Source organism: Ambystoma mexicanum, chromosome 2q (genome assembly GCF_040938575.1).
Source record: "Ambystoma mexicanum isolate Mex_15411 chromosome 2q, UKY_AmexF1_1, whole genome shotgun sequence".
Classification (NCBI taxonomy): domain Eukaryota; kingdom Metazoa; phylum Chordata; class Amphibia; order Caudata; family Ambystomatidae; genus Ambystoma; species Ambystoma mexicanum.
Genome location: NC_090924.1, coordinates 320965578 through 320991751, shown reverse-complemented (window position 1 = coordinate 320991751; position 26174 = coordinate 320965578). Strand labels below are relative to the sequence as shown.

Sequence of the window (26174 nt, the reverse complement as noted above, 5' to 3'; positions counted from 1 at the left end):
CTTGTGTAATACTTACCTCAAGTCTTGTGTCAATTCTCTGTGACTGAGTGGGTGATTTGTGTGTTTGGGGGTTCACCCAGGCCTAACGCTGGAAAATATATAGGGGCATTCTGTTAAGTCCAATAACACTTTTCACTAACTCTAAAGCTGATACTTACTTGTTTAAGAAAATATTCTCTGGAACTTTTTAATTGCACCTAAACCCTATCCTAACCTCCAAGACTACTAGGGTCCCTCATCCGTCTCTGAGAAAACTCATGCCATATAATAGGGAAGGATTTTAAAAGAGAAGGCTTCTGTCTTGAAAGTATAACAAGTGTTGAAAGTACTTAACTGTAAACGTGGTAGTGTGTAACTGTATACCCTCTTAACAGAGTTATTACTTACCTTTGAGTTGCATACTGCCCCTCTAAAAAGTATGTAGGTACTTACTTACCTTGAACTGCCAATTGCTTTCTTAAAAGACTGGAAGACTTCCTATTGATCTTAGAATTGTATCCTACACTTCGGAAAATTATCCTTGGTTAAATGGTCTATTCCTGTACTAGAAATAGTTTAACAGTTTAAATATCAATAGGTTTACCTTACCTTGACTAGCTGCTGCCATTCTTAAAAGTATAACTGGGTTGTGCTTTCCCCGAATTGTTTTAGTGCACTGATATCTACTTGTAACAAGTGTTGGTCTAACTGATTCTGTAACTGAATAACACTAGATTATGACCAATAGGGTCTGCTGCTCTTGAATTACTTATTGTATTCTGAAAGTATACGTAGCCTGGTTTGGTTTAGGCCTGTTTGACCAAAACAAATTGACCTTTTCCAATTTGACCAAATTCTTTCTGATCATTCTTTTGTTAATAAAATGCGGGGACGGCGACCACCCTCTCCGCCCTCCCACCTTAACATATTCCCATTCCCCACTCCAGATATATATTTCATTTGACTGAAATTCCTCAAAAGACGATCAAAACAATTTGGTCAAATTGGAAAGGTCAATTTGGCATGCGATTAAGTATGCTAATTACCCTGGTTTTACCCCGCCAAGAATAGGCTATTGGCATTCTGAAAGTGTAACTATATGTTCGACTCATCTTGACTTACTGAATGCTATTCTAAATAAGGTTATACTTTGGTTAGTATACCATCATTATTGAATTGTTTTTTATGATTGTGTTTATGTTATATTTGACACTACTTACCTTTCCCAAAATGTTATCTTGGCCTACATGTATTTATAATAAATAATTATTTTTACAATGCATTGGGCCTCATTACGAGTCCGGCGGTAACTGCAGCGGTAAAACCGCCTGGTTACCGCCGGACTCTTATTACCATTCCGACTCTGTGACTCCCGGAATTACCAGGGCATTACAGCCCAGGTGTCCTGGGAGTCACGGAGGCGGAATGGTGTTAATCCCCATTCCCATTGAGTCAATGGGAATGGGGCAGTGGAAACACCGGCACCATCTAGTGATGGTGCTGGTCCGCCTGCAGGCGGGAGGTGTTCAACCCGCCAGGTCAGACCTGGCGGGAAGATCACCCCCCGCCTCCAGGACTCGGGATCGGGCGGTCCGGAATTAACAGTGGCGGCGGGTTTACCCCCACTGTTGATTCCGGACCGCCCGACCCGTAATGAGGCCCATAGTGTTTCTTTGGACCATATTTATGCTTCAGTTTCTTTGTACTTATCTACACCCCTCTCACTCTCCTAAGTTAAGTCTGGCTGCTCTTTCTAAACTATCAAATGTCTTCAGGTGGTACAGCCTTATACTAAGAGTGGAGTTTCTGTATTGCTGCAGATAAAGTTTTATGAAGCCCGTAATCACATTTTGTTATGTTAAAGGATATTTGTACCGCGCACTATCACCACCGGAGTGGTCCCCTGGCGGCTCTGAAAGAGGGATGGGGGTGAGTTAGTGGGAATAAACTGGAAAAGTGCAAGAGAGCAGTGATGTGCTGATGGCAGCCTCAGCCAGGTGGGTCCGTCGGCTGGGCTTGGGGTGTTTTAGGGTCAGTAGTCGTTGTGTGCCATTGTGCAAATCTATGTGGGGTTTGTTTTGTTGCGGTGTAGTGAGGTTTGTGCGGATTGATGCGTTTTAGGCTTGTGGTTGTATTTGGTTAGCGTTTGAGAGGTGTATGCAGAGGGATGAAAATGTTAGTGGATTGGTTAGTTGGCATTGGTGTCCTTGCAGTTATGTCTAGGTCTGATGCTTGCTATCATTCACTATTCCAGTGTTGCTAATTTTCAATATTCTGTCTAGATGTGAGGTAGGCTAGTATCATGATTCCAATCAAGTGTTGCACTTATCATTCACAGTTTCATCCAAGTGTGGCGCATGCTAACATTCACATTTCTATCTAGATGTGACGCAAGCTAAAGTTAAGAATTCCCTCTAATTGTGGCGCATGCTAACATTCACATTTCTATCTAGATGTGACGCAAGCTAAAGTTAATAATTCCATCTAAGTGTGGTACATGCTAACATTCACATTTCCATCTAGATGCGACGCAAGCTAAAGTTAAGAATTCCTTCTAGGTGTGGCGCGTGTTAATATTGTTACACCTGTCTAAAGATTATGCAGGCTAATCTTAACAGTTCTCTATAGGTGTGGCATTAGTTAACATTGGCTAGTGTATCAGTGCATAATGCAATGCAACATTTACAGTCAGGCCAAGAATGGAATAAGGCTTGTGGTCACAAATCTCTCTAAGAATGCATGGTGTAATTCTATGGCATTCTACGTTATGGAGAGGTGAGGTAGAGTGGTGAGGTCTTTCTGGAGTAGAGTAATTGCTCTACACCCCACCCATGCCACACTTACAGTTTTGTTGGTGTCTGTTGGCTGCTGGCTTCCTTTGCTTCCCCTGTGGACACCTGCAGACACGCCTTGGAGCCGCCACTGTAGGAGCCGCCATTTGCCTCAGGGCCCCCAGCCGAGGGGGCTGTCGGGCACAGGGCTGCCCAGGGGTAGGTGGGTTATGAGATTGAGACAGCCCAATTAGGTTGGGTGGGTGGGACAGGAGGTGGGGCGTGGCGAACCCGGAATTGGCAGGGGAGAAAGAGGCCAACACGCGCCTTGCGTTCCATAATGGACATGCCCAGTGTGAACAGCATTTCAGGGCAAGACTGTGGGGCTGGGGGCCTGGGCGCACTCACCGTGCCTCGGATGGCTCAGGAAATGGTGTGCGTGCCGTGCCTGCAGCCAGGTCACTAGGCCTGTGTTGTGGATAAGCATGGGGAGCCAATCGGGATGTGGCGAACCCGGAACAGGCAGGGGAGAAAGAGGACGAGAAAACAGTTCAAACAATTGGGCATCGGCCATATTCTCTAGTAAAGGAACGCAGAGCAGGTCAATCAACTCCCCTTAATCCACCCTGTACATATATAGGTAAAAAGATGGATTCTTGGGGCAAGGTTGGACTCAACTACCCTAATCCTGACCTATTGAAAATGAATAGTCAGAACAGCCGTTCCCTGAAAACACAGGCCTGTGCTGGCACAGCTTTGTCTACTGGAGGATTTTATATAAAGCAAGCCATTAGTGGGGGAAAAACACACTTTAGCTGGTGGGAGGGCATTACTGGCGTAAGAAGTGGAGTAACTCCAACCACAGTCTTCGCAAGCAAAACCTCTGAAAGGGACTGAATTCTGGAATTACTTTGGTAATTACAGTGATATTCCTTCTCCTGATGGGGGAAAGATCATTGATAAGGGGCGGGGGGTTGAGATTGGTTTGCTGGCCAGTCAAAGGTCTGGAAGGGAGTGGGATGAGACTCAAAACATGTGGTCTGGCTCTGCACATGGAGTCCTGCAGGAGTGTTGACTTTTGACTAACATAAGTCATGTCCGTCTCGCTTGGGGCAAAATGGGGCTCAGACGGGCCTCTCTACTGATATTGCTACATTTGACTGGTTCTATTTTGTTTAAAAAACATATAGTGAGGCAGTAGAACAGCAGCTGGCTTATAATATCCTAGTCGCTTAACATTGGGACTACTTACCCTCCTTTCACCTTTGATAGCTTTACCACTGAAGGGAGGTGACCAGCCGGTTGGTAATGGGTACAACTAGAACAGAGAAATAAAAGCTCTGAATTGGAAGGATTGCTTAAAATTCTATAAACCCTCCTAAAGGATCAGAGATTTGCACACAATATTACCAACTATCTAACCAATCTTGCCTACATCGGACACAGCCTGTTTGGAAATAATGACTGTCAAAAGGGGCCCAGTGCACAGATAATGAGACATAGCATCTGAGTATGGAACCATTCTTTCTTATAAATAATGCATTCATGTATTTTGGGGATTAATCCAGCTCTAAAATGAAACAGGCTTTACAACTCAGCAATATAAAGAAAACGTCCAGGAAGCATCCCATCTAAAAATATCATGCAGTAATAAAAGGTTTGCAGTCTTTAACATGATCCAGATAACCTGTCTCCAGTGCATCAGCTACACAGTTTAAGGCCTTATTTTAGATTTTCTTTATTAAAATTGCCTACATTTTCAAAGTCCATTTGAAAACACTTTAAGTCCATTAGAGTACAAAACACAGCGATCGATTGCTTTTTTATTAACATCTTTAGATGAAACTCTGATGTTTGCAGACAGAAATCGGCAGCCCTTTTGTGTCCGGAGTCGACTGGGCACTGTCCAACTCACTTGTGATGTCTTGGATAGGATGTTGATGTTTACACTGCAAAACAAATGTTGAGGCCGAGGGCTCTCCAGTGCAAAACTGCAGTGATATCAGGGCTGAGCCCCATCATTGAACAGGGGTGAATCATACACAGATGGTCTCCTGACTAGGTTGCGCTGTTCCTCTGTAGCTGGCCAAGCCCTAGGGCGCTGTGGTTAAAAGCTGTCCACGCAGAGAGTGCGTTTCCTCGCCTACGGTCCCGTCAGCAGTTCTTAACACAACATGTCCTCAGTAGCTTGCAAAGGAGGGGGTAATGAGCCTTGAACCTTCTCAGATTGTGCTGGGACCTCAGCCAACCTCATGTTCTGCCACATGAAATCCACAAACATTGAAGCTTGCAACAAGCGACTGAGTCTTTGCAAATGCCGATCTGTAGGAATAAGAGAGAACACCATTAAAACCCTGATGGGATAGATAGCTGATTGATGCTGCCCTTTTGTTACCATAGAAACCTTCATGTGAAAACGCTGTGTGAGAAGCATTTTTCTTCATAACACCTTGAACAAAACGTAAACTTTGTTTTTTTAAATAAAACATTAAGGAATGGAGGCAGGTGTTAGCAGGGGAACAAATGGGTGAAAAGACATTGGAAAGACCAAATTAGGAGGTGTTCTTGAGAAAGGCATTTTTACAGAGAACTCCATGGACACGTGGGTCATTTATTTGAATCATTACATCAGAAGAAACTCTGATTGCCAACACTGTGTTTAAGATGCCCCCTAATGGTCCCTATGGCTGCATTAGGATATAAAGTGCAATAGTTAAAATGCCCCCTCCTAATGAGTATTCCCAAAGCCAATAGGTCTAACTTTTTCAGCCGAAAACCTTTATGTGTTGAGTACGAAGAAGTGTTGACTGCATGGTTTGTAAATGTGTCTAAGAATACAATACTGGAAAGTTGAAACGTACTTCAGGGTGTAACAGACAGGAGACATGGCAAGTGTATTAAGGCAGTGACATGGGCACTGTGGCGGGGCAGAAGGAGGAGTTGGACACACGTTAGACATTTTTAACTCGTTTATTTAAATAAGAAAAATGCCTAACTCACCCTTTTGCTATGGCATGTTCCCTACCTAACCAAACTAACTAAGGGTGCATGTCTGTTGTCAAAGGTCCAAAGAAAAAGGTTGTCCGTCCAAAACCTACTTCTATCTGACCCTACCAATAAAACTAGTAACTAAAGATTGCCAAAATCAATGCCTTCTCGCACCTTCCCTTTAGCCGTATGTCTTGGAGCTTTATTTCTGGGTTTTCGCACTTGCAGCAAGTCTGATTTTGCCACCACCTGGAAGAATGTTAGTAGAAACTATTGATCTTAGTTCCCAGTGTCTCTTTCAAGAGCTTCTGTAGTTCGTGCTGTATATTCATAGGTCGGCTATCCCAGAGTGTGCTATCAATGTCCTTCTTACTGTCTTTCTGGATGTAGTCTTTTACATTCCGTCCTCTGTATGTTAGTCCTTCAGACTATTTATACTTGGCGCTCTTTCGGTTGAGGTTTGGTATACTCTTAATGATGGTATGACACCACAAGTCCTGGGGCCTCTCTAGTGGGGTACCCCTTTTTTGTCTTTGAAAACCACTCCGAGTTAAGTTCAAGTATATAGTCTCTTAGAAATGGCTCCCACTGTTCCTCCACAATTATACTTGTTAACATTCTCATTCTTTCCCCATACACACATTTGTGATTCTCAATGATCTACAGTCCTCTTTGCAGTTCCTTTCAATAATATACGTGGTCCCAGTTGCCTCGCCTCTCTGGGTTCCACGGTATCTTCAATTCTGGTGGGTGGATTTTCAGGGATTTTCAGGGCTTGGCATCATCATGTGTCTCTTTCCTTGGATCTCTGTATCCTCTTTCCCAACTCCAATGTGGACCTGCTCTCAGCTGCCCACAGGAGGTTTCGTTCCTTGAGTTCTCTCCAGTTTCTGCGCTGTTGATCGGGCCCCAGGCCCACCACAACATTTCTTTGGTCACGCCACCATTTAGGATGCTCTCCAATATTCCGTCCGGACAGAGGTTTTCCCACTGCCCATTGCACGGTCGCCAGCGTCTTCCTCTGGCCTTCTTCCTTTGCAGGCTGCTGCGGGCTCTGCAGCTCCACACTGCTCAGCCCCTCCAGGACGTCGCTATGTCAGAGGACTTCCCCTGCGTATGGCTCTATCAGTTTGTCCCTGTTACATACACTTTCACGTTCAAAGGGGCATTCCGTTTTCCTTCAGGTGTTGTATTGGATCCAGCATTACCTGAAGCCAAACACAAGGCAGGCACATTACTTGTGATTGAAGGCAATCCCATATAGGCAGATAGTGTTGCTTGCATAGGGAGTTCATTGTGGGAATGAGTCCTTGTCCCATAGAGGGGTCACTGCCAGTGAGATCTCCTTGCCCAGACCCATAAGGAGGGCCTTGCGGAGCGGGCTCACCTCCATAGCCTCACAAAGGGCAAATACACTCTATTTGTCACAGCAACCAATAGGGGGTTAATGAGATTTCGATCACAGGCATACAAATGTCTATATTCTAGATTTTGCAGAGGAATAAATCTAAGTAACTATGATATCTGGAGACAAAATAGAGGCAGTAAAGAAAACATCGACCAGTCATTCTTTTGGATCACTGTTGGGATGGGATTGGGAGGGCCTTTCGCAAGTTTGAGTTTTTTATGTAATTTTGCTGAGTCTTGAACGTTCATGAGAACTAATGTTAGCGCATTCCAAAAAGCAAGGCCTAGGAGTTGAAGTGTCTGGAATCAATTTAGGTTTTGAGTGTATGTTTTTTGTTGACACAGGTTTCTTGTCAGAACATGGTGGGTGACACATTCTGGCACCTGAGAGTAGTTTTATCAGAGGCAGCAAGAATTAAATGACCATGTAATCTCAAATCACCATTGCACCCCCCTAAGCAATTGGGGCCAACGGAAATGCCACCAATTCAAAGCCTATGAAGCATTTATGAGCAGGTGTAATGCAAATTGCATGGCGTACACAAACCACTTTCCATGAGATCTTCCATGCTTAATGAAACTTGCACCGGCCCAACCGTACAAGCTTCTAAATAATACCCGGTATGTTGTGGCACTTGGCCATGTGGGTGCAATGTAGTTCAAAATCCTGATAGCTCATGCATAGACACCCAATAGTACAACAAAATTAAACATATCAAAATAGTCTTCCTAAAGAACTGGACCTAGGTGGTTTTATTAGTGGCCAGTAGTAGTTCTTCCAGCGGCTGTTGTCCCGAGTGACCACCCTCGTGCCTTCAAGCAATCTCCCATTGAGCATGCAGTCTAGCACAAAGAAGTACTTAACAGTCTTCCAATTTCTCTGTGTGTTAAACTATGGCTGTATGTTTGCCGGATCAGTGCTGCAATACACCGCATTGTTCAATCTCGCCCATGTCCCACTACCTTGTCTTGTACTAGGCTGATATAATGCATACGACAAGCAGATTCTAGCAGCAAGTTCTCCAGGCCTTCTTCACTATTACACATTCCATTTTCTATTGATGACTGCCACAAATTTACTGCAGTCTAGTGGTGGTTAGTGACATGATGCACGGGGTAGGTGAGGTGTAACATGGTTGACCCGAACAAAGAGCTTGTGGGAGACTGGCAAACCCTGGGAAAGTAAGGTGATGCGATGAACACCAGCCTAAAGTACAAAGAATAAGTCCCCTGCCTTGTTTTGGGGAGTCTAGTGGGGTGACTAAGGGGACTGAATGACTCAGCGAACCAGTGGTTTATGGGCACAGTGTTGGTATGGGCAGGGGCCTCTCTGTTCCCCCCTCTTCGTCTCCGCTAGTGATCACAGTGTTCCTGCCATTCATCCTCTGCTTGCGCTCGCTGAGTGGAGTGAAGCAGACGCATGTACAAGAGCAAAGACTGTCCTAAGCCAAGCTGGGGACCCCACTGAAAGTAGTAGAACGCTTATCGAAACCTCAACAGCTTTGGCTTGTGTATAAGTACTAGGCATTAGCACATCTATTTGATGCCCAGTTTGAGAAGCTTGACAGTGGTTCTTCCCACCTACTGCCCCAGGATTCTCTAGTCAGGGGGCCAGGGAAGGGCCATAGCTTTTGGATCCTGTCCCCGGAGCGGACAAGCGAGGAAGGATCACCTGAGTGGAGGGTCACAGCGGATTGTGAGGACAACCTCTGAGGGGGACACATGGTATTCCCCCTTTTTCCATTCCACCTCAAAACCCTTTCCCTCAGCTTTTATGGGGTATTTTCAAACCCATTCCATCTCCTCCTCCCATTTCCAACAAATACTGGGACGAGTAAGAGGCAAGATTTCCCAAAGGAATAACATGGGGAGTGTAAGGGAAACCGGCTGTAGAAAGAACTCAAGTTGTCTCATTGATAGAATCAGGCATTTACCAATTATCACTTACACCTGACTCCACTTAACTATTTTTTTCAACCATAAAAGGTGTGGTTCTACACAGGTGAGAGCGAGCTGGGGACTTTGTTTGGACCAGAGAAGCCAAGGAACAGAGGGCAGCAGGATCGACGGCCCAGAGGAGAACAGCGTGCCGAGATGCTGGCCCAGTGTTTTTGAGGGGCTGCAGCGTTGCTAGGGAGCTGTGTCGACAGAGCCAGAGCAAAGCACCCTGTAGGCTGCTATTGGCGGTCAGAACATTGCTCGGTCCCTTGGGGACAGTGCCTGCTCCAAATGTGTCTATGGGGCAGGTGGTGAGACCCTGACCATGAGGTCACCTACAAATGAACGATAGACTTTGGCTCAGAATTGGGTTGATGATATATGAGGGACTAATTGTGAAAACGGAGACCAAGTTGATGCAGCTCGAACACCTAGGTTTCGTTTTCACTCGCATGCTGCTAGACAAGCCGGAAATCCAAGGTTGGATAGGGTTGCCAACCAATTAATAAGGCCTGCCATGCACTTTCATAGACAATGTTGCCGTTATTAGTCCGCTGCCACATTTTCTGCTATAATCAGTACGTGACGTTCATAGAAGTATCTCAGGGTGCGTCCTACAGACAAGGGGCAGCCAATGAGATATTAACCCGTATACAATTCTATAAGCAGATATGTTCCCCTAATCCAATCCCTCCCAGTGATAGGTTTTATGAAATGCCACGTAGGAGGACGTCATAAATGACATATGTGAAAGGATATAAACTCTGTAAAAACAAAATAACGTGTGAATATTGAGCATCTGCTTAGATAGCCGTCGTATCTCTCTCCTTTCAGTCATTTAGATTAAAGCAGTATTTTACCATCGTCCTTTGGTCTGCCCGGTTATTTGGTCCGAGATCATTACTGGTAATTCCATCTAGCACATAGAAGACGCTTCAAGGTGCTAGAGACCATTCGGTAGTGTTGTGGATGGTTCTTGTTTTATGTTAGGAAAGATTTCTCTTTACTGCATCTTTCCTTCCATTTTTATGGACCTACAAACGGTTTGCTTTTATTTTTGATCCTGAAGAAATGCAGCCTTTTAGCAATCAAAAAGCAAGCTCTAAATTAAAGCCAAAGTTGAGTTGTTTTGATCTTGACCTGTACTTTTTACAGTGCAGTGATGTCTTAAGCTTCACTACACTGTCTTTTGCTCATCTGTTATGGGGAAACTGACATGTCCTCGAGGCTGTCCGTAATGGGGAGCATTGTTTCCCTTAGTCTTGCGACTTTGTTACTACTTTTAGTAACTTTTATCATTGTGCAATCCATTTTACAATGCGTACAAGGGGGTACACTACTTTGAACTGGATTGGTATCAGCTCCCCAGAGTTGTCCTTGTGACAATATAGGTTGGCCTTCTATACATCTGTCCACCAGGCCAGAGTATAGAAAATGAGTCCTAACATCTAACAACCTAGATCTAGGCTCAGATCCAGACCCCGGGCAATGACTGGCTCCTACCATTAGCCAGATGATCGCAGCGTTTCATACAGAGAGTAAAAGAGCACGTGTTCAAGATCCATTTTGGCATGTCCCCTTTTGATGAAATTCCTATCCGGTCCACGCAGGTGTCCTGTAGACTGAAGGCGAACTGGTTGATTGTGGGAGAGTCGATGGCAAGGGACTCGAGCTGAATAGCAGATGTGAGTAGACCACTGAATATGGTATAGGATAAAGGGGGGTGTGATTGTACTGTGGGGTGTCGAATATGGGTTACATTACTCACCGTAATTGTATTTCTGATGCTTGTATCTGCTTAGATTCACATGCTATGCATAGGCCGACATCTAGTGGTAGCCGCAGAGTATTACATTTTTTTGTTTTTGAAATTCAAAAAGGGATGTCGATAGGATGTGCCAGTAATACTATCCCTAGTGTGAAGTCCACTGTACCCATGGTCCTTCACGTGTCCAGGTCCCTCAGATTGTTTTGTTTCTGACATGAGGTAGCATGAGGTGTAGTGCGAGTACAGATGTAATAAAGCAGATAAGAGTAGATAAGCCAGAAAACATCTATGCGCCTTCTACTCCACAGGGGAGGAAGGGTGGGCGCATGTGAATCTAAGCAGATACAAGCATCAGCAATGTGATTGAGTAATGTATCCCTTCTGAGGCTTGTGTATCTGCTTAGATCACATGATCTGCATAGATTATCAAGCAGTATCTGGAGAAGGAGGTGGGATGTGAGACGGTACAGCGGCAAATCGATGTTTTAGAAACACTTGTCCCACCCGTGAATCTGCTTTAGATTGAGTGTCAATGCAATAAAGCTGTGTGAAAATGTGAATGGAACCATGTAGCAGCTTTGCAAATGGTGTTTAGCGGGACCTTTGCAATGAAGGTTAAGGTAGCTCGGGTAGTTCTGGTAGAGTGAGCCCTGGGAGTGAAGGGTAAAACACCTTGGATAGGCAATAGAAGAGCTGTATGCACTTGACTATCCATTTGGAGACAGCATTTTTTGGTATATGATCGCCTTATCTACCAGGTGCTATGGAAACAGAGTTGGTTTGTTTTTCTTAGGGGTTTAGTTTTGTTCACATAGTACAAGACCACCCTCCGTACATCAAGTGTATGGAGGGTTCTTTCAGCCGAGTTAGATAGATTTTGAGAGAAGGTAGGGAGTTCTATGGATTGAATAACATGCAACTTTGAAATGAACCTAAGTGAAAACTTAGGGTGTGTTCTGAGGACAACTTTGTCCTTGTGGATTATGAGGAAAGGGTCTTGTATAAACAAAGCTTGTAGCTCACTGACCCGCCTTATAGAGGTGATGGCTACTAGGAATACAGTTTTGTAAGTTAAATGTTTTAGGCTGGCCTTGTGCATAGGCTTGAAGGGTGGACCCATGAGTTTGGAGAGCACGATATTAAGATCCCAACCCAGTGGAGGGTTAGAGATAGGTGAGTATAGCCTCTTTACCCCTTCCATGAATGCTTTAATGACAGGAACTTTCCACCAGGACACTTTGTTCTGTGAACTGGTGTAAGCCAACAGAGCCTCCAAGTGTACTTTAATGGAGTTGAAAACTAGGCCTATAATGTAAAGCATGCAACAAATAGCCTACACCGGTAGGTGGAAGCCGTCCCCCCGACGCACCAAGGCCCCCAGCATAAGGCCCTGTCCTGAGCCAGGGACCATCACTTTATCCAAGGGCAGGAGCCCCACCACCTCTGCACTGCCGCTGCAGTCCCAGGAGCACCAACCACGCCAGCCCACCACGAGGCTCCAGCGTGCTTTGGAAGCCGCTCCGTATGCCTTAAAGTGCCTGCTACCAAGGATTGTCTTGCAACCAGCATATGAATAGCACGCAGGGTTTAAATTGTCCCCTCTTACTGAAATTGTGAATGTGCTGCGCTCTACCTCCTAAGGGCAGCCGTGCGAGAACCGTGAAACGCCGACTTTTTACATTCAAACTTCCCAAAATGACAGCCGCCACACCGTTCCCCTTTTGTTTGCAGCGTTGCTAGGCAACCAATCGAAGGAAGCTATTTCAACGAATAGCCAACACCAGTAGGCGGAAGCCGGCCCCCGACACCCCAAGGCCCCCAGCATAAGGCCCTGTCCCGAGCCTGTCGGAGCTGGGAGGGCCGGAGTGCTACCTGCCAGCTCGCATCATGCACAAGAGCGCTTCCTTGTAACTTTTTCTGGACTACTGCAAACTCTGAGTGCTACATTGTATTGCACGCGGTAAGAACGCTATGTTTTCACTGCACCATACTGTATTGTAATAGCACCCATTGTAGTGTAAGCTCCTCCTCGCCTGTCATCACCCACTGTGTCTAGCGCATACCGCATGTTAGGCCCACCCACCTTCCTAGAACTCACCAGAATAGAGATGTATACGACGCCTCAAATGCACCTATTGCACTAACTGTCCCAAGTTCTCGAATACATCCCCTCCCTGATGGTCTCACCAACTTATACTATTGCCATTAGCATTTAGGTACTGAAACTTGGGCCGCTACCTTATGCCTGCATAACTCAGTCTGTCGTGCTATACACACTGATAATAAGCCATACCTCCCCATCATTGAAGGTTGATTTGCATTGACATGTGCTGCATGCTTTTTTCGTCACTTACCTGTGTATAATACTGTCAACCTCCACCGTTAGAATACTGTAACTCTGCTGCATGTTCCCACCCGCTAATTGCTAATACTCCCTGAACTCAGCAAGGTTTTCTTCCCACAACTACGCCGAGTCCCACTTCTCACAAAAATATCACTGCAGTTGTCCAGGCCTACCTACTTGCCACCCTCCTGCAATCAATCACAACATGGCAGAAACAGCACTCCCAAAACCCGCAGATATTCCACCCACCCCCTTCTTACCAGCGTTTTTCTCCAAACCCACTTCTCTACATACTGCCCATCGTAGAACCACCATACTCCGCCACAACCTCCATAGACCATACACAACCAGCCGAACAATCCCCCTAGAGCCTCCCAATTACCCAAACGCCCCAGATTAATTGACACCAGAAATAAACTACTAGGTCTGCACTCCCGTCAGGCCCCTGAAACCACAGCTTCCACCCTCAATCCGCCTTGGCCACACCTTTCTGTAACTAAGACCACTGTCCTGCCTGACTCCGCCACAGCCTCACCACCCACACTCTCCAAGACAACAAAAACCACCACTACCACACGATCAGGCAAAGGCATTAATAAATCTGACCTGGCACCCTCTCCTTTGCAATGTGCACTGATTAATGCTAGATCCCTGCCAGTACATGCCACAGAAATACACAACCTCATCCCAAATCTGGATCTTGACACATTAGCCATATTTGAGACCTGGCTCCATGAAGCTGCTGGACCTGCCCTCTCACTAGCCCTCCCACCATGATACACAATCTTCCGGCAAGACAGACACACTGCCAAAGGTGGAGGAGTAGCCCTCATTGTCAAAGAGAGCCTAGCAGTCAGACATACTTCCTCAGGTGGGCAGTCATAATGTCGACAGTCAAAATGTCGACAGTCAAAATGTCGACAAATAAATGTCGAAAAACAATAATGTCGACAAACAAAAATGTCGACATTTTTTCGATATTTTTTCGAAATTTTGTATTTATTGTAAGAATAAATAAATACATATATATATAACTAAGATGTGTTGAGTATGAGGGGTGGGGGGTGGCAGGGGGGTGTTGGGTGAGGGGGGGTTGGGGGGACCCCCCCCAATAGTAAATGATACTCTTTTTGGTTATTTATTTATTGAAAAAATAAATAAATAAATATATAATTAGAATGTGTTGAGTATGAGGGGTGGGAGGGTGGTTGGGGGGGTGGCAGGGGGCTGTTGGGTGAGGGGGGTTGGGGGGACCCCCCCCATTAGTAAATGATACTCTTTTTGGTTATTTATGTATTGAAAAAATAAATAAATAAATATATAATTAGAATGTGTTGAGTATGAGGGGTGGGAGGGTGGTGGGGGGGGGTGGCAGGGGGGTGTTGGGTGAGGTGTTGATAGTTTTAAGTGACATTTTTTCGAAAAAATGACTTTTTACATTATAAGTATAGGATGTCGACATTATTATTTTCAAAAAAAAAATTTCGCCATTTTTGTTTGTCGACATTTTTTTTTCGACATTATGACTATAAACCACTTCCTCACACCTAGGGGAGAATGTCGACTCCCTCGCAGTCAAGATCGCCATCTCTCCCAACACCACCATGGCTATCCACCTAGAATACCGCCCGCCAGGTCCATTAGCGGGCTTCCATGATAACCTCATCCATCTCCTGGGGAAAATCTGAAAACCACCTCTAAAACAGTTCTTTCAGGTGACTTCAATTTAGCCTTCAATGACCAGAAAGATAAACCATCCAAAGCCCTGGCCAAAGCGCTACTAGAACTCTGTTATCACCAAAAGATCCTTACCCCCACCCATTGTAAATGGCGCACCCCAGACTTGGTAGTAGACCACAACTGTGGTCTCGACGTCAGCTCCAATACCACTACCCACTGGTCTGACCATCACCTTATACACTTCCTCATTCTGACCAACTCCAACACACCTAAAACACTCAGTCCTGTCCCACCTGCGCTAGCCAGAAGTGTATGGAACCCCACTAAAGAAAGGATCCTCCCCTATCTAGACACTCCAGCGCTCAACCACCCATCCTTCTCAGACCCATCAGCACTTGCAGATATCTACAACTTGACGCTGAAAACAGACGTGGATACTATTGCACCACCATTGAACAAAAAAAGCAAAAAAAATAAAAACACTCTAATACCTGGTTCTCTGCCGAGGTAAAAGAACTATGTACCCTCAAGCGTAAAGCGCTGAGCAAATGGCTAGGATCCCCACATGAATCTACCTTATCCGCCTACAAAGCCTTAGCCACTCAATACAAGAAAGCCATAATATCAGCAGAATCCTCATCTTACAATGAGGATCACCAATGCCACTTCAGAATCTAAAGAGCTCTTTGCCATCTTCAAAGAACTATCCACACCAACCACCAACTCACAAGAGACTGTTAAAGACAAAGCCTGGTGTACTAGTGTTCTAACAGCCTTGATTAACAAAATTGAACACCTGCAGAAGAAAATCAATGATCATCACAAGAACCTCTCCAAACACATCATGTTAGCATCACACCTTGATAGCAAGGACACTAAAAATAATAAACTTTTCTCTTTCAGGGAGGTAACCAAGTCTAAAGTACTGGCCATCGTGAAGAAAATCAGGCCATCCAACTGTAAAGGCGATGCCTGCCCTGCCAAACTGGTCAAAGACTGTGCAGAGATCCTAGCCCCTTTCCTAAAATAATTAATCAAGGCCTCATTCAACACCAACACAGTCCCTGACAGCTTAAAAGAAGCATGGGTTCGCCCACTTCTGAAAAAACCTCACTAGACCCTGAGATAGCTAACAACTACAGACCCATTACCACCGTCCCGTTCTTGCTCAAAATCTTGGATAAGGTTGCTTGTGCCGAAATCCAGCCATTTCTGGAAGAAAACAGGATCCTAGGCAAAAGGTAATCTGGATTTCGCCCAGGCCATGGGACAGAATCTGCCCTACTCGATCTCAGAATACAACTTGGAGACATTATGGACAAAGGCAAACCGGCACTTCTCCTCCTACTAGATCTATCGGCTGCCTTTGATCTAGTCAACCATGATATCCTTGGTAAGCAACTAAAAAACGCTGCCCACTTCTCCCCACAAGCCATAGCTTGGATCGAGTCTTTCCTCAAAGGAAGACTCACGAGGGTCTTCTCAGACTCTCCGTGTGCTGCACCCACCACCATACACTGTGGAGTCCCCACAATGATCGTGCACCGCACCACCCTTTATAACATCTTCACCCTCCCTCTCTTCAATGACTTGGATCATCGTGGCATAGCCTACACAAACTATGCTGACGACAATCAAGTCTTACTCCCCTAACCGGCTCCTACGAACAAGACTCTGCTGCCTTAACCAACATCTACACAGCCATCCAAACATGGATGGCAGCCAACGGTCTCTGCCTAAATGGAGACAATAAAAAAAATAAAAAAAAAGAGATCCTCATGGTAGGCACCAAAGAAACACTCAAACTCTCTCCACAATACAGTACCTTCGACAATACCCCTATCAGTGTATCTCCATCAGTCAAAACATTAGGGGTTTACCTTGACTCCTCCCTGTCCATGACACCCCAGGTCAGTGCTATAGCCTCCTCTGCCGCGCTCAACACTAAAATTATCAACACGGTCAAACCCTTCTTATCAACCAAAAACTGCCTAGTAATTGCCAGAGCTACAGTCGGCACCAAACTTGACTACTGTAATGCCCTCTTCCTGGGCACCTCTATAAAAACCTTAATAAGTTACAAATCACACAAAACAAAGCACTCAGGGCAGCACTGAGTATCCCGAAAAGGGAGCATAACTCCCAGGCAAGGAAGGATGCACAATGCTTACCAGTCAAAGAGTTCATCCTTTTAAAAACCATGGGCATCACACACAAGTGCCTCTCACGCTGCCCTATCTATCTGAAAGGATCACCCTCATCACCTATTCCAGACCCACGACATCACACCTTACCAATCAGATCTACGTCCCCTCCTTCAAAAGAACCAAAGCAGGAGGTTCTAGCTTCCAACACTTGGCACCCATAAATTGGAGTGGCCTTCCCACAGCACTCAGAAATGAAACGTCCAACACAGTCTTCCGCAAAGTTTTGAAAACCAAACCTAAATTAACTATGCCTGTTGATCCTGCGCCACTTGTCTGTAACCGGCTACAACTGACTAGTCTTGCTATTCTGTTCTGCTGTAACCAAGGAACATGCACTGTCCCTCTACTGTTGTCATGATTTATCTGCTCAAACATGTTCAACCATGCAAGTATTCTGTAACAGCGCCACAATGCCCCAGGGTTGCTGTGCGCTTTATACATTTAAATAAATAAATGTAATGTAGAAGGTTACCTGGGCAAAATTCAATTAGGCTTATGGATTGTGCCTGCACCATATCAAAAATCTCTTCCGCTTGTTGAAATTGCAGTGTCTGGTGTTGGGTTTCCGTGCTTCCTTTAGGATATCCATACACAGTTGTGGAAGATTTAAGTGGCCAAACTCTATGACTTCAGGAGCCAGGCTGCCAAGTTCATAGATTGTGGACGAGGGTGGAGAGATGCTCTCTTGTTTTGTGTTAGCATGTTGTAAGGGCACAGGAGCTTGATCGGGTTGCACATCGCCAGTTTGAGCAGATGTGGAAACCAAGTGTTTGGTTATACCAGAGGACAAGGGTTCACACTACACAAACACCATTCAGAGCACCCAGTGCCCAACAAACCCTCCCCAGTATACAGACGGAGAACTCAGCCAAGGGCAAGTTAGAACCTTCCTTTATTTTCCATAACAGACAGGGATCATACAGGAAATGGGAAAATCTCCAGCAATCACAGCTCCTGAGCATGTGCGTGTTTTTTGTTGTTCTTGTGGTTTGGCATCACAAGCTGGGGCTCTTCCCCAAAAACCTATGTGCTTACACGTTTGGGTGACTGGGGTGGTAGTGCCTATAGCCGGCACCTATAGAGGTTAGGTGAATGGTCCGCACACGTCAGATGGCTTTGCCTGAGCCTTCTCCAAAAACTATTACATTGTTGCAGTGTCGCAAAATTACCATTGGCCCTTGTACTTTGCCATCCACCCCTGGATTTGTGTTCCCCGATTGGTTGGAGCAGGTCTACTCAGGCCTGGAACCCAGCTCTGTTCTCAGCGCTCTGTGTACCTTCTCAAGGTGATGAGAAAGTCTGTGTCCCCATTGTTGCTACTGGCAACCACTAGAATGCCTGCAGGGTTGCAGCGTTGTAAAACACCACATGTATCAGTTCTCGTCTGCTTTGCTGGGAACGTCTCCTCTTCCCACCGTGGGTAAATGGCTATTGTTCGGCTCAGCCGGATCACATGTGTTAGGATTGCATAACTGAGCTTTCTGGTCTGCAATTAGGGAGGATTGATTCTGTTATTTTGCAGGTGGCTGCTTGTCTCTTGGGCCAGGAATGTTCTGCTCATCTCGGAAATTGGCTGCGAGCACCAGCCCTGGATAGTGTGCTGAGAATTCTGTTTTCCTTCAGCCCATATTCTGAGGCCTGTGGCTTCATGTAATTCTACTATAGTTATGCTATATTTCTATATGTCTATATTGTAGCATTTTCGTTAGTCGTACTTGGTCCTTCCAGGTTCCTTGTACAATCCCATAGTTCCGTATGGCTAGTTGCAATAAGCGGCTGCAAGCTTGCTCTGCATCTCTTGCTTTCTTGCGTTTCTGCATTTGGCTAATGAGAGAAAATAATAAAGGCGTTTGACAGTATGTATCGGTCCTTAATCTACGTGTGTGTCTGTGTAACTTCTTGTAGGGATGTGATTCTGCTTCATGGCTAACGTTACTATGTCGTGGAGTCTCAAATGACGCCAGCACAGTTGAATATTTTTCATTAGTCGATTAGGTCCAGTGAGGCACCTGCATCCATGATCAGTGTCAAGGCACCTGTAAGAAAAACATCAGCTGGGTAAGGTTTGAATAGTTGTCTGAGAGAATATATGTTTGCATTTGTAGATGTCAATGGCCCTCCTGGGGGCTGGCCAAACAGTGACTGACCTCTTGCATTTCTCGCTCTTTGGGCTGTCATGCTTATGAGGCTCAAGAGGGGCATTCCAGGGACACTCTTTACAAGGTTGCCTCGCCCACATAGGAGCGACCTGGATTAGAATAGCGTGTTCCTGGTGCATCTTGTGCACTATCCTGCTGAGGAGTGGTGTTGGAGAAAAAGCGTAAGCAAATTTCCCTGACCAGTTAATCTAGAGGGCGTTCCCCCTTGGACCCTTGGTGGGGAAACCTGAATGCAAAGTCTGGGCATTGCGTGTTTAGGCTTGAGGCGGACAAATCTAATGTGGGATGACCCCATTGGGAGAAGACTCCATCTAGAATATCTCTGTTGAGTTGCCACTCGTGTTCTTTTGGTAGAGGGGGTAGCAAGTTGAACTGGTAGTGAACTCCCTCTATTTTGAATCACAGGTATTTTCTGTGCGCTGAGAGCATTGAAATATGAAAGTATGCAGCTTTCATATCCAATGTTGCCATGTAATCCCCCATTTTAAGATTTAAGCGGGTCATTCAAAGATTTTGAGGTCTGACATTTGTTCGCAGGGCGCAGATCTAGTACTGGGCGCATGGACAGGTCTTTTATTGGCACAAGGAAGTAGATTGAATAAATACCATTTTTTTACTTGATTTGCTGGGATGATCTCTATGGTGTCTTTTCCAGCACGCTCTTTGCGCTGCTCGTCTGGCGTCATCTTCCGGTGTATTGGCCGGTGGCTGGCTGGTTTTTGCAAACGTTTGATGCAATATCCATCTGCTACGGTGGACAAAACCCACTTGTCTGATGGTATCCTCTCCCATGCGTGGGATGAAGTGTGAGATTCAACCTCCTAGTGGAGTGGCATAGGAGGGGACCTGTAGCGGTGTGTCATTGCTTTGGAGGGGTGGAGCCTTGCCAAGGTGATGTGCTGCCTCTTCCTCTGGATATTTTGTTTGTTTGTTTATTTTATTTGTAATGCGCGCCTAACCCGGAGGTAGCAGGGCGCAGGAGCAACAAGAGGATTTATGGCTTAGGTTACATATAATACTTTGGAATCCAGCTGTGGTTACAGTGCTAGACACAACAGCTAAATTGAGAGTAAGTACAATGAGTCGATAATTACATGAAGAATAAAATATACAAAGTTTACAAATTTGAACTGGAAGGACAATGAGTACCAATACATTAGATAGCATGTTCCTTGTGAGGGGGCCTCTCCGAAAGTTAGAAGAGGAAGAATGTCCTTGTGAGGGGGCCCCCTGTCGAAGACTGTCCGCCCGATTGCATCTGGAAGAGCGTTGCGTGCCCCGTCCCTGAAACCTCCAGGAGTTTGAGGAACCCCGTTGGACATAGGGTTTGTTGGTAAATTGGCAGAGGGACTTAAGAGTATCATACTCTTCCTTTGTGCTCTTGAGGGCATCTTCTACGGCCTTCCCGAAAAGGACGTTAGGTTCCACTGGCATGTTAAGGAGGGTGGCCTGTGTCTCCAATTTAAATACAGACCGTCTAAGCCAGGCATGGCGCTTGATAAGTGTGCCCTCTGCAATGATGCGGGCCACCTTATCTGCAACATCAAGATTGTTTTTAAGGATGCAATTAGATAATTGCTTGCCTTCAGAGATAGTGCCTAGTAGTTGTGATTTTAGGGGTTCTGGAACCGCTTCAACCTCATCCCACTTGTGGCAGCCATAACTAGCTAGGAGGGTAGTATTATTTGCAATTCTAGCCTGATATGCCGCTGATGGGACCTTCCTTCCGAAAGTTGCCAGAGGAGTGCCGGCCCTCTTCCTAGTAGTGGTGACGATAAGTGAGTCAAGTTTGAGCTAACCCCTAATGTACAGGGGGTCTGTGGGCGCTGGCCTGAATAATTTGTCAATTCTAGAGTTAACCGCCCTTGTGAGGTTAGGCGTAAGTAAAGAGGGCCGAGTACGTCTTTGTATGGACTGTAAGGAACAAGTTACTTACCTGTAAATCTTGTTCTCCAGCATGGGTCTGGCATGGATTCAGATGCTCATGAATATTCCCCGTCGTCAGGCCGGGCATCCCCGGTAAAAGAAAAAACATTTTCACTTTCGGGTACAAACTGTCTTTCTCCTCTAAACCAATCATTGTACTCTGATTCATACTGCCCCAGCCAATGACTGCCCTCTTCCTAAGTCCCTCCTCTGGAAGCCAGCTTCAGATTTGGTAAGCACGTAAAGTGGCAGTATGACCAAGAAGAGCTGTAGAGGGGCAGGAGCGAGGGTTTGCATGTGAATCCATGCCAGACCCATGCTGGAGAACAATAGTTAAAGGTAAGTAACTTGTTCCTTCTCCAGCATGGGGTCTGGCATGGATTTGCATGCTCATGAGTAAAGAATACATAGCAGTACAACATTACACAACCATGGGAGGTGGCAAGGCTGAACAGAAGCAAATACTCTTACCTCCAGAACAGGCTCACTTTCAAGCGAACAGGTTGCGTAGCACTGCTTGACCGACCCCGGACTTCTCCCTGGAATCCCTGTCGACGCAGTAGAATCTCGTGAAGGTGTGCGTGGACCTCCACGTAGCAACCCCTCAGATGTTCAGCAGGGGCACAACAGACAGGAACGCTGTCGTCACAGTGATCACTCTGGTGGAATGGGCTCTCGGACGGCCGGGCAACACCGGTTTGCCAACCGATGGCAATGTGATGATGCAGCTGGAGTGCCACTTCGAGATGGAAGCTTTAGGCAAGGCCTTCCCATGGTTCACAGGACTAAAGTTCACGAAACAGTTGAAGAGGTCTTCGGTAAACTCTTTGTGCTTGCCACGTAGAACTTCAGAGCACAAGTCACGTCCAGAGAGTGCAAAGTCCTCTCAGCCGGTGACAAAGGTTTCAGAAAGAACACAGGCAACACCAAAGGCTCGTTGAGGTGGAATTCCAACTGAACCTTTGGCATGAAGGAGGGGTGCGTCCGCAGCACCATCCTCGATTTGTGAAACGATGGCCCGGATGAAAGCCGTTTTCCAAGATAGGAACTTGAGAGGAGCCTGATGCATAGGCTCGAAGGGGGCCCCCCCATGAGCCTCGTCAGCACCACCTTGAGTTCCCACACCGGAAACGATCGAAACCACCTTTGAGGAACTCCTTGACGAGACGATGGGGCCAAAGAGAAGATTGTCCTGGAGACCTGGTGTAGCGGGAGAAAGTCGCCAGATGCACCTTGATAGAGGTGTGTGCCAGCCCTGCCTTGGCCAACGGCAACAAGTACGGAAATAATCTGCTGGCCCGTGACCCTGATAGGGTTGATCTTCTGCGCCCGGCACAGCGCAGCGAAACGCTTGCACTTCTGTCCGTAGGACTTAAGAGTCGATGACACTCTGGCCCTGGCAAGGACCTTCCTGCAGTCCACCACCAACTTGCACCCTCTGAACTCTAAGGCTACAGGAGCCAAGCCCTCAGGTTCAACGATCCCGGGTCCTGATGTAGGATTGCGCCTCCTTCTCTGGTGACCAGATCCGCAACCATTGGCAGCTTGACCAGAGGCGATGTTGACAGGCTGAGAAGGTCTGGGTACCAAATCTGCCTCAGCCATGCCAGTGCGACGAGGATCATCCTGCATCAATACCATTTCAGTTGAGTGATGACTCGCAGCAGGAGAGGTAATGGGGGGAATGCGTATAAAAACAGCAAAGGAGAATGCGTCCTCCATGCTCCTCGGCTGGTGGAACTGTTGGCAAACGTCTGGCATTTGGAGTTCATCAGCGTCGCAAACAGCTCGATTTGGGGTCTGCCCCACTTGTGGAAGAGGAGGTCCACTTGGTCCTGTCGAATCTCCCACTTGTGGCAGGAGCGCAGGCCCCTGCTGAGGCAGTCGGCGATGGTGTTCTTGACTCCCGCCAGGTGAAAGGGGATGAGGAACATCTCTGGGGCGATGGCCCAGTGCCACAACTCATGCGCCTCTCTGGAGAGTACTGGGGATCTGGTGCCCCCCTGCTTCATGATGTAGAACATTGTGATGGTGTTGTCTGTGAAGACTCTCCCCACTTTGCCCTTGAGGGCCCAAAACACTGCCCACAGCTCCAGGATATTGATGTGGAGATCCCTCTCCTCTGGCAGCCTCTAGCGTGCAGACGTCAGGTGTGGGCTGCCCAGCCCTCCAGGGAAGTGTTTGTGGTGACCGTCTCCTAGTACCGGGGGCTCCGAAATCCTGTGCCCCCAGCGATGTTGCAGTGTACGCACCACAAAAAGACCTAGGGCTTAAGTAAAGACCAAATGGTCATAATTGCATTCCTACCATTAGAGCAATATCTTGTTACACAGTGAACAGTCTATGGAGAAAATATTAAAGCAGTAGAAATTACAGCAACACTTTCTCTTGTTCACAGAACACATGTGCAGGCTTGTCCCTATCTCAGGACTCTCTCCCTAGGGGTCCGGTGGTGCACTGCCTATCTAAAAGAGATTGCAAGAGAATTCTCCCTATCCAACATGTATAAATATATATCTCGGAAAATTAAGAGGTCAGACACAGGTGTACAGTTGTTAAGGGCAAAATACATTAGATGATGCCTCTTTAGCGAGTGACAAGATGGGCACTGCTGCCAGGATTTTTTTCTATCTAAGTTTTAATCGCCAATTCGAGCATTAATCCTGTCATCTCAGAACTTGTTCTGATCGTGTAAAAACACTCAACCCTCAAAAAAGGGAAGATCTAGAGGCTATAAGCCCATCCAGTCATAGAACAAATTTCTTTATAATCTGTGCAAGTTTCTTTAGTTGGACATCGTCTTATGCATGAGAAGGCTCATGCATTTGTAGGTCGACCGGTTTCAATAATCATAGTGATTTGGGTCATCTTCTTCAGGACCGAAAGTTCTTGTTATGGAGCTCCCTCCTCCTATGGACCTTCAATGTGATTCAGGCGACACCTCCGTTTCCCAAGTCACAAGCATATGTGGTTCAGCACGTTGGAGAATCGTTGATTCATCAGAAGATAGGGTATGAATATAAGTCTTGTTGCAGCATCTCGACTGATGCAGGTTTGTATTAGGAATCAACTGTCTGTTTCATATGGTGGCTCGCGAAAGAAAACCTGCAGTATACCGTTACTGGGTATGCCTGATTTGGAGGTGTCGCGGGTAAGAATTCCTACGCGTGAAAGTGTTCACAGCGTTCGGACGTCCAAGCAATGTGTGGAAGTTATCCACACATTTGCTTGGACGCCAGATAGGGACAGTCTACAAGTGTGTTCTTTGCACAAGAGAGAGTGTTGTATTTTCTCCATAGACCGTTTGCAGTGTATGCACCACCACCTTATCACTTGACGGAACTCCTCGTCGAAAACAATCTTGTCTGCGAAGCTTCTGGATACCTGGATCCGGTGAGCGTCCAGGAACACCTGAAGGGGTCGCATCCGCAACTTGCAGAGCCGGATCAGGTAGATGCACAATTACATCATGCTGAAAAGCGACTTGATGGTCCGCACCGCAGTGCTCTTCACTGCCAACAGCAGTTGCACCTTGCTCGCCAGGGCCGCTATCCACTCCTCCGAGGGAGCCGCCAGGCAGGAGACCATGTTGAGTCGGGTGCCCAGGAACAGCGTGTTCTGCAATGGTATCAAGCAGGATTTTGGATAAATGGAGAACCCCAGATACGTCAGCAGCCGGACGGCCCTTTCCGTGTGACTGACGGCCATTTCCCTCGACTGGGCCTGGATGAGCCAGTCATCGAGGTACGGGTACACGTGTATCCCCTGTAGATGCAGATGGGCAGCCAATGGTGTCAGGCACTTTGTAAACACACTGGGAACTGACTTCAGTCCAAAGGGGAGGGCCTTGAATTGATGGTGCTTTCCCTGCACTACGAAGTGCAGGAACCTCTGATGCTTCTCTTGAATGGGGACATGGAATTATCTGTCCTCCAGATGCAGTCACATCAAAAAGTCTCCATCTTCCAGATGGCTAAGCACGTGCTGCAACGTGACCGTCCTGAATTTCTCAACTTAAGGTATTTGTTGAGGCGCTGCAGGTCTAGAATGGGCCTCCAGCCCCCGGTCTTCTTTACCAAGAAGTATCTGGAGTAGACTCCGGACCCACGGAGTCGCTTTGTAACCAGCTGTATCACCCCTTTTCTTATGGCGCGTACCTCCTGCAGGAGTTGAGGGATGTGCTGCTCTTGCCGGGCCACCAGAGGTATTCGCAGACACTTTTGCTGGCACTCTAGAGTGTCCAAAGGCAAGAGCGTCCAGCACCCATCGGTCGGTGGAGATCTTCTTCCACTCGCTGAAGAAGCCCGCTAGCCGGCCTCCCACCGGGGTGCATGAATGGGGGCCCGACATACTGGCAAGTTCAATTCTGCTTTGGGGCTTTCGTGCCGCCTTGGGAGCGACATCGGCCACCTCCACCGAAAGCCTTGGAACGGCCTCTGTAGGCCTCCTGGGTTGTGGACCTGGAGGGTTGGCAGTACAAAGACGAGCCTCTGCCGAAATCATTTGACGATCTGCCGGACCTCTCAATAGAGGCACGGGAGGAAGGGCGATGTTGTTGAAGGGTGCCCAGGGCACGGGCCGTCTCCATATCCGTCTTAATAGCCTGCAATGATTCGTCGACAGCCTTCCCAAAGCGGTTGTCCCTGAAGGGCATGTACAGCACCCCAATCTGGACCTCCTGACGGAAGTTGGTGGCTTTCAGCCAGCCATGACGGAGGCAGACACCATTCCCCATCTGCCGGAACCCTGTGCCTGTGACATCCAGGGCCACAGTGATGGCATAGTCCGATACCACCACCCCCTCCTGGAGGATGGAAAGCGCCTCGACCCGCTTGTCAGGTAGAAACTCCAACAGCGGGGCCCTCTTATACCGCAGCTCCCTGTCGTATCTGGCCAGGATTGCAAGTGCGTTAGCTGCCTTGACTGTTGAGGGTGCCGAGTAGATCAACTTTCTTCCCATGGCATCCAACTTCTTCCATTCGGAACAGTGGATTGCTAGGCAAAGTT

General features: G+C 46.8%; 1 protein-coding gene across 1 annotated transcript in view; it reads right to left on the bottom strand.

The window, feature by feature from the left end:
- Nucleotides 1-4463: 4463 nt before the first annotated feature.
- The window catches only part of TBL3 (transducin beta like 3), a 412146-nt gene continuing 390435 nt past the window's right edge, over nucleotides 4464-26174 (bottom strand). Inside the window, exon 22 of the mRNA XM_069647302.1 lies at nucleotides 4464-5072. Within this exon, the coding sequence (XP_069503403.1) occupies nucleotides 4915-5072 (158 nt within the window). The 3' untranslated portion in view covers nucleotides 4464-4914. The remainder of the gene's footprint in view (nucleotides 5073-26174) is intronic.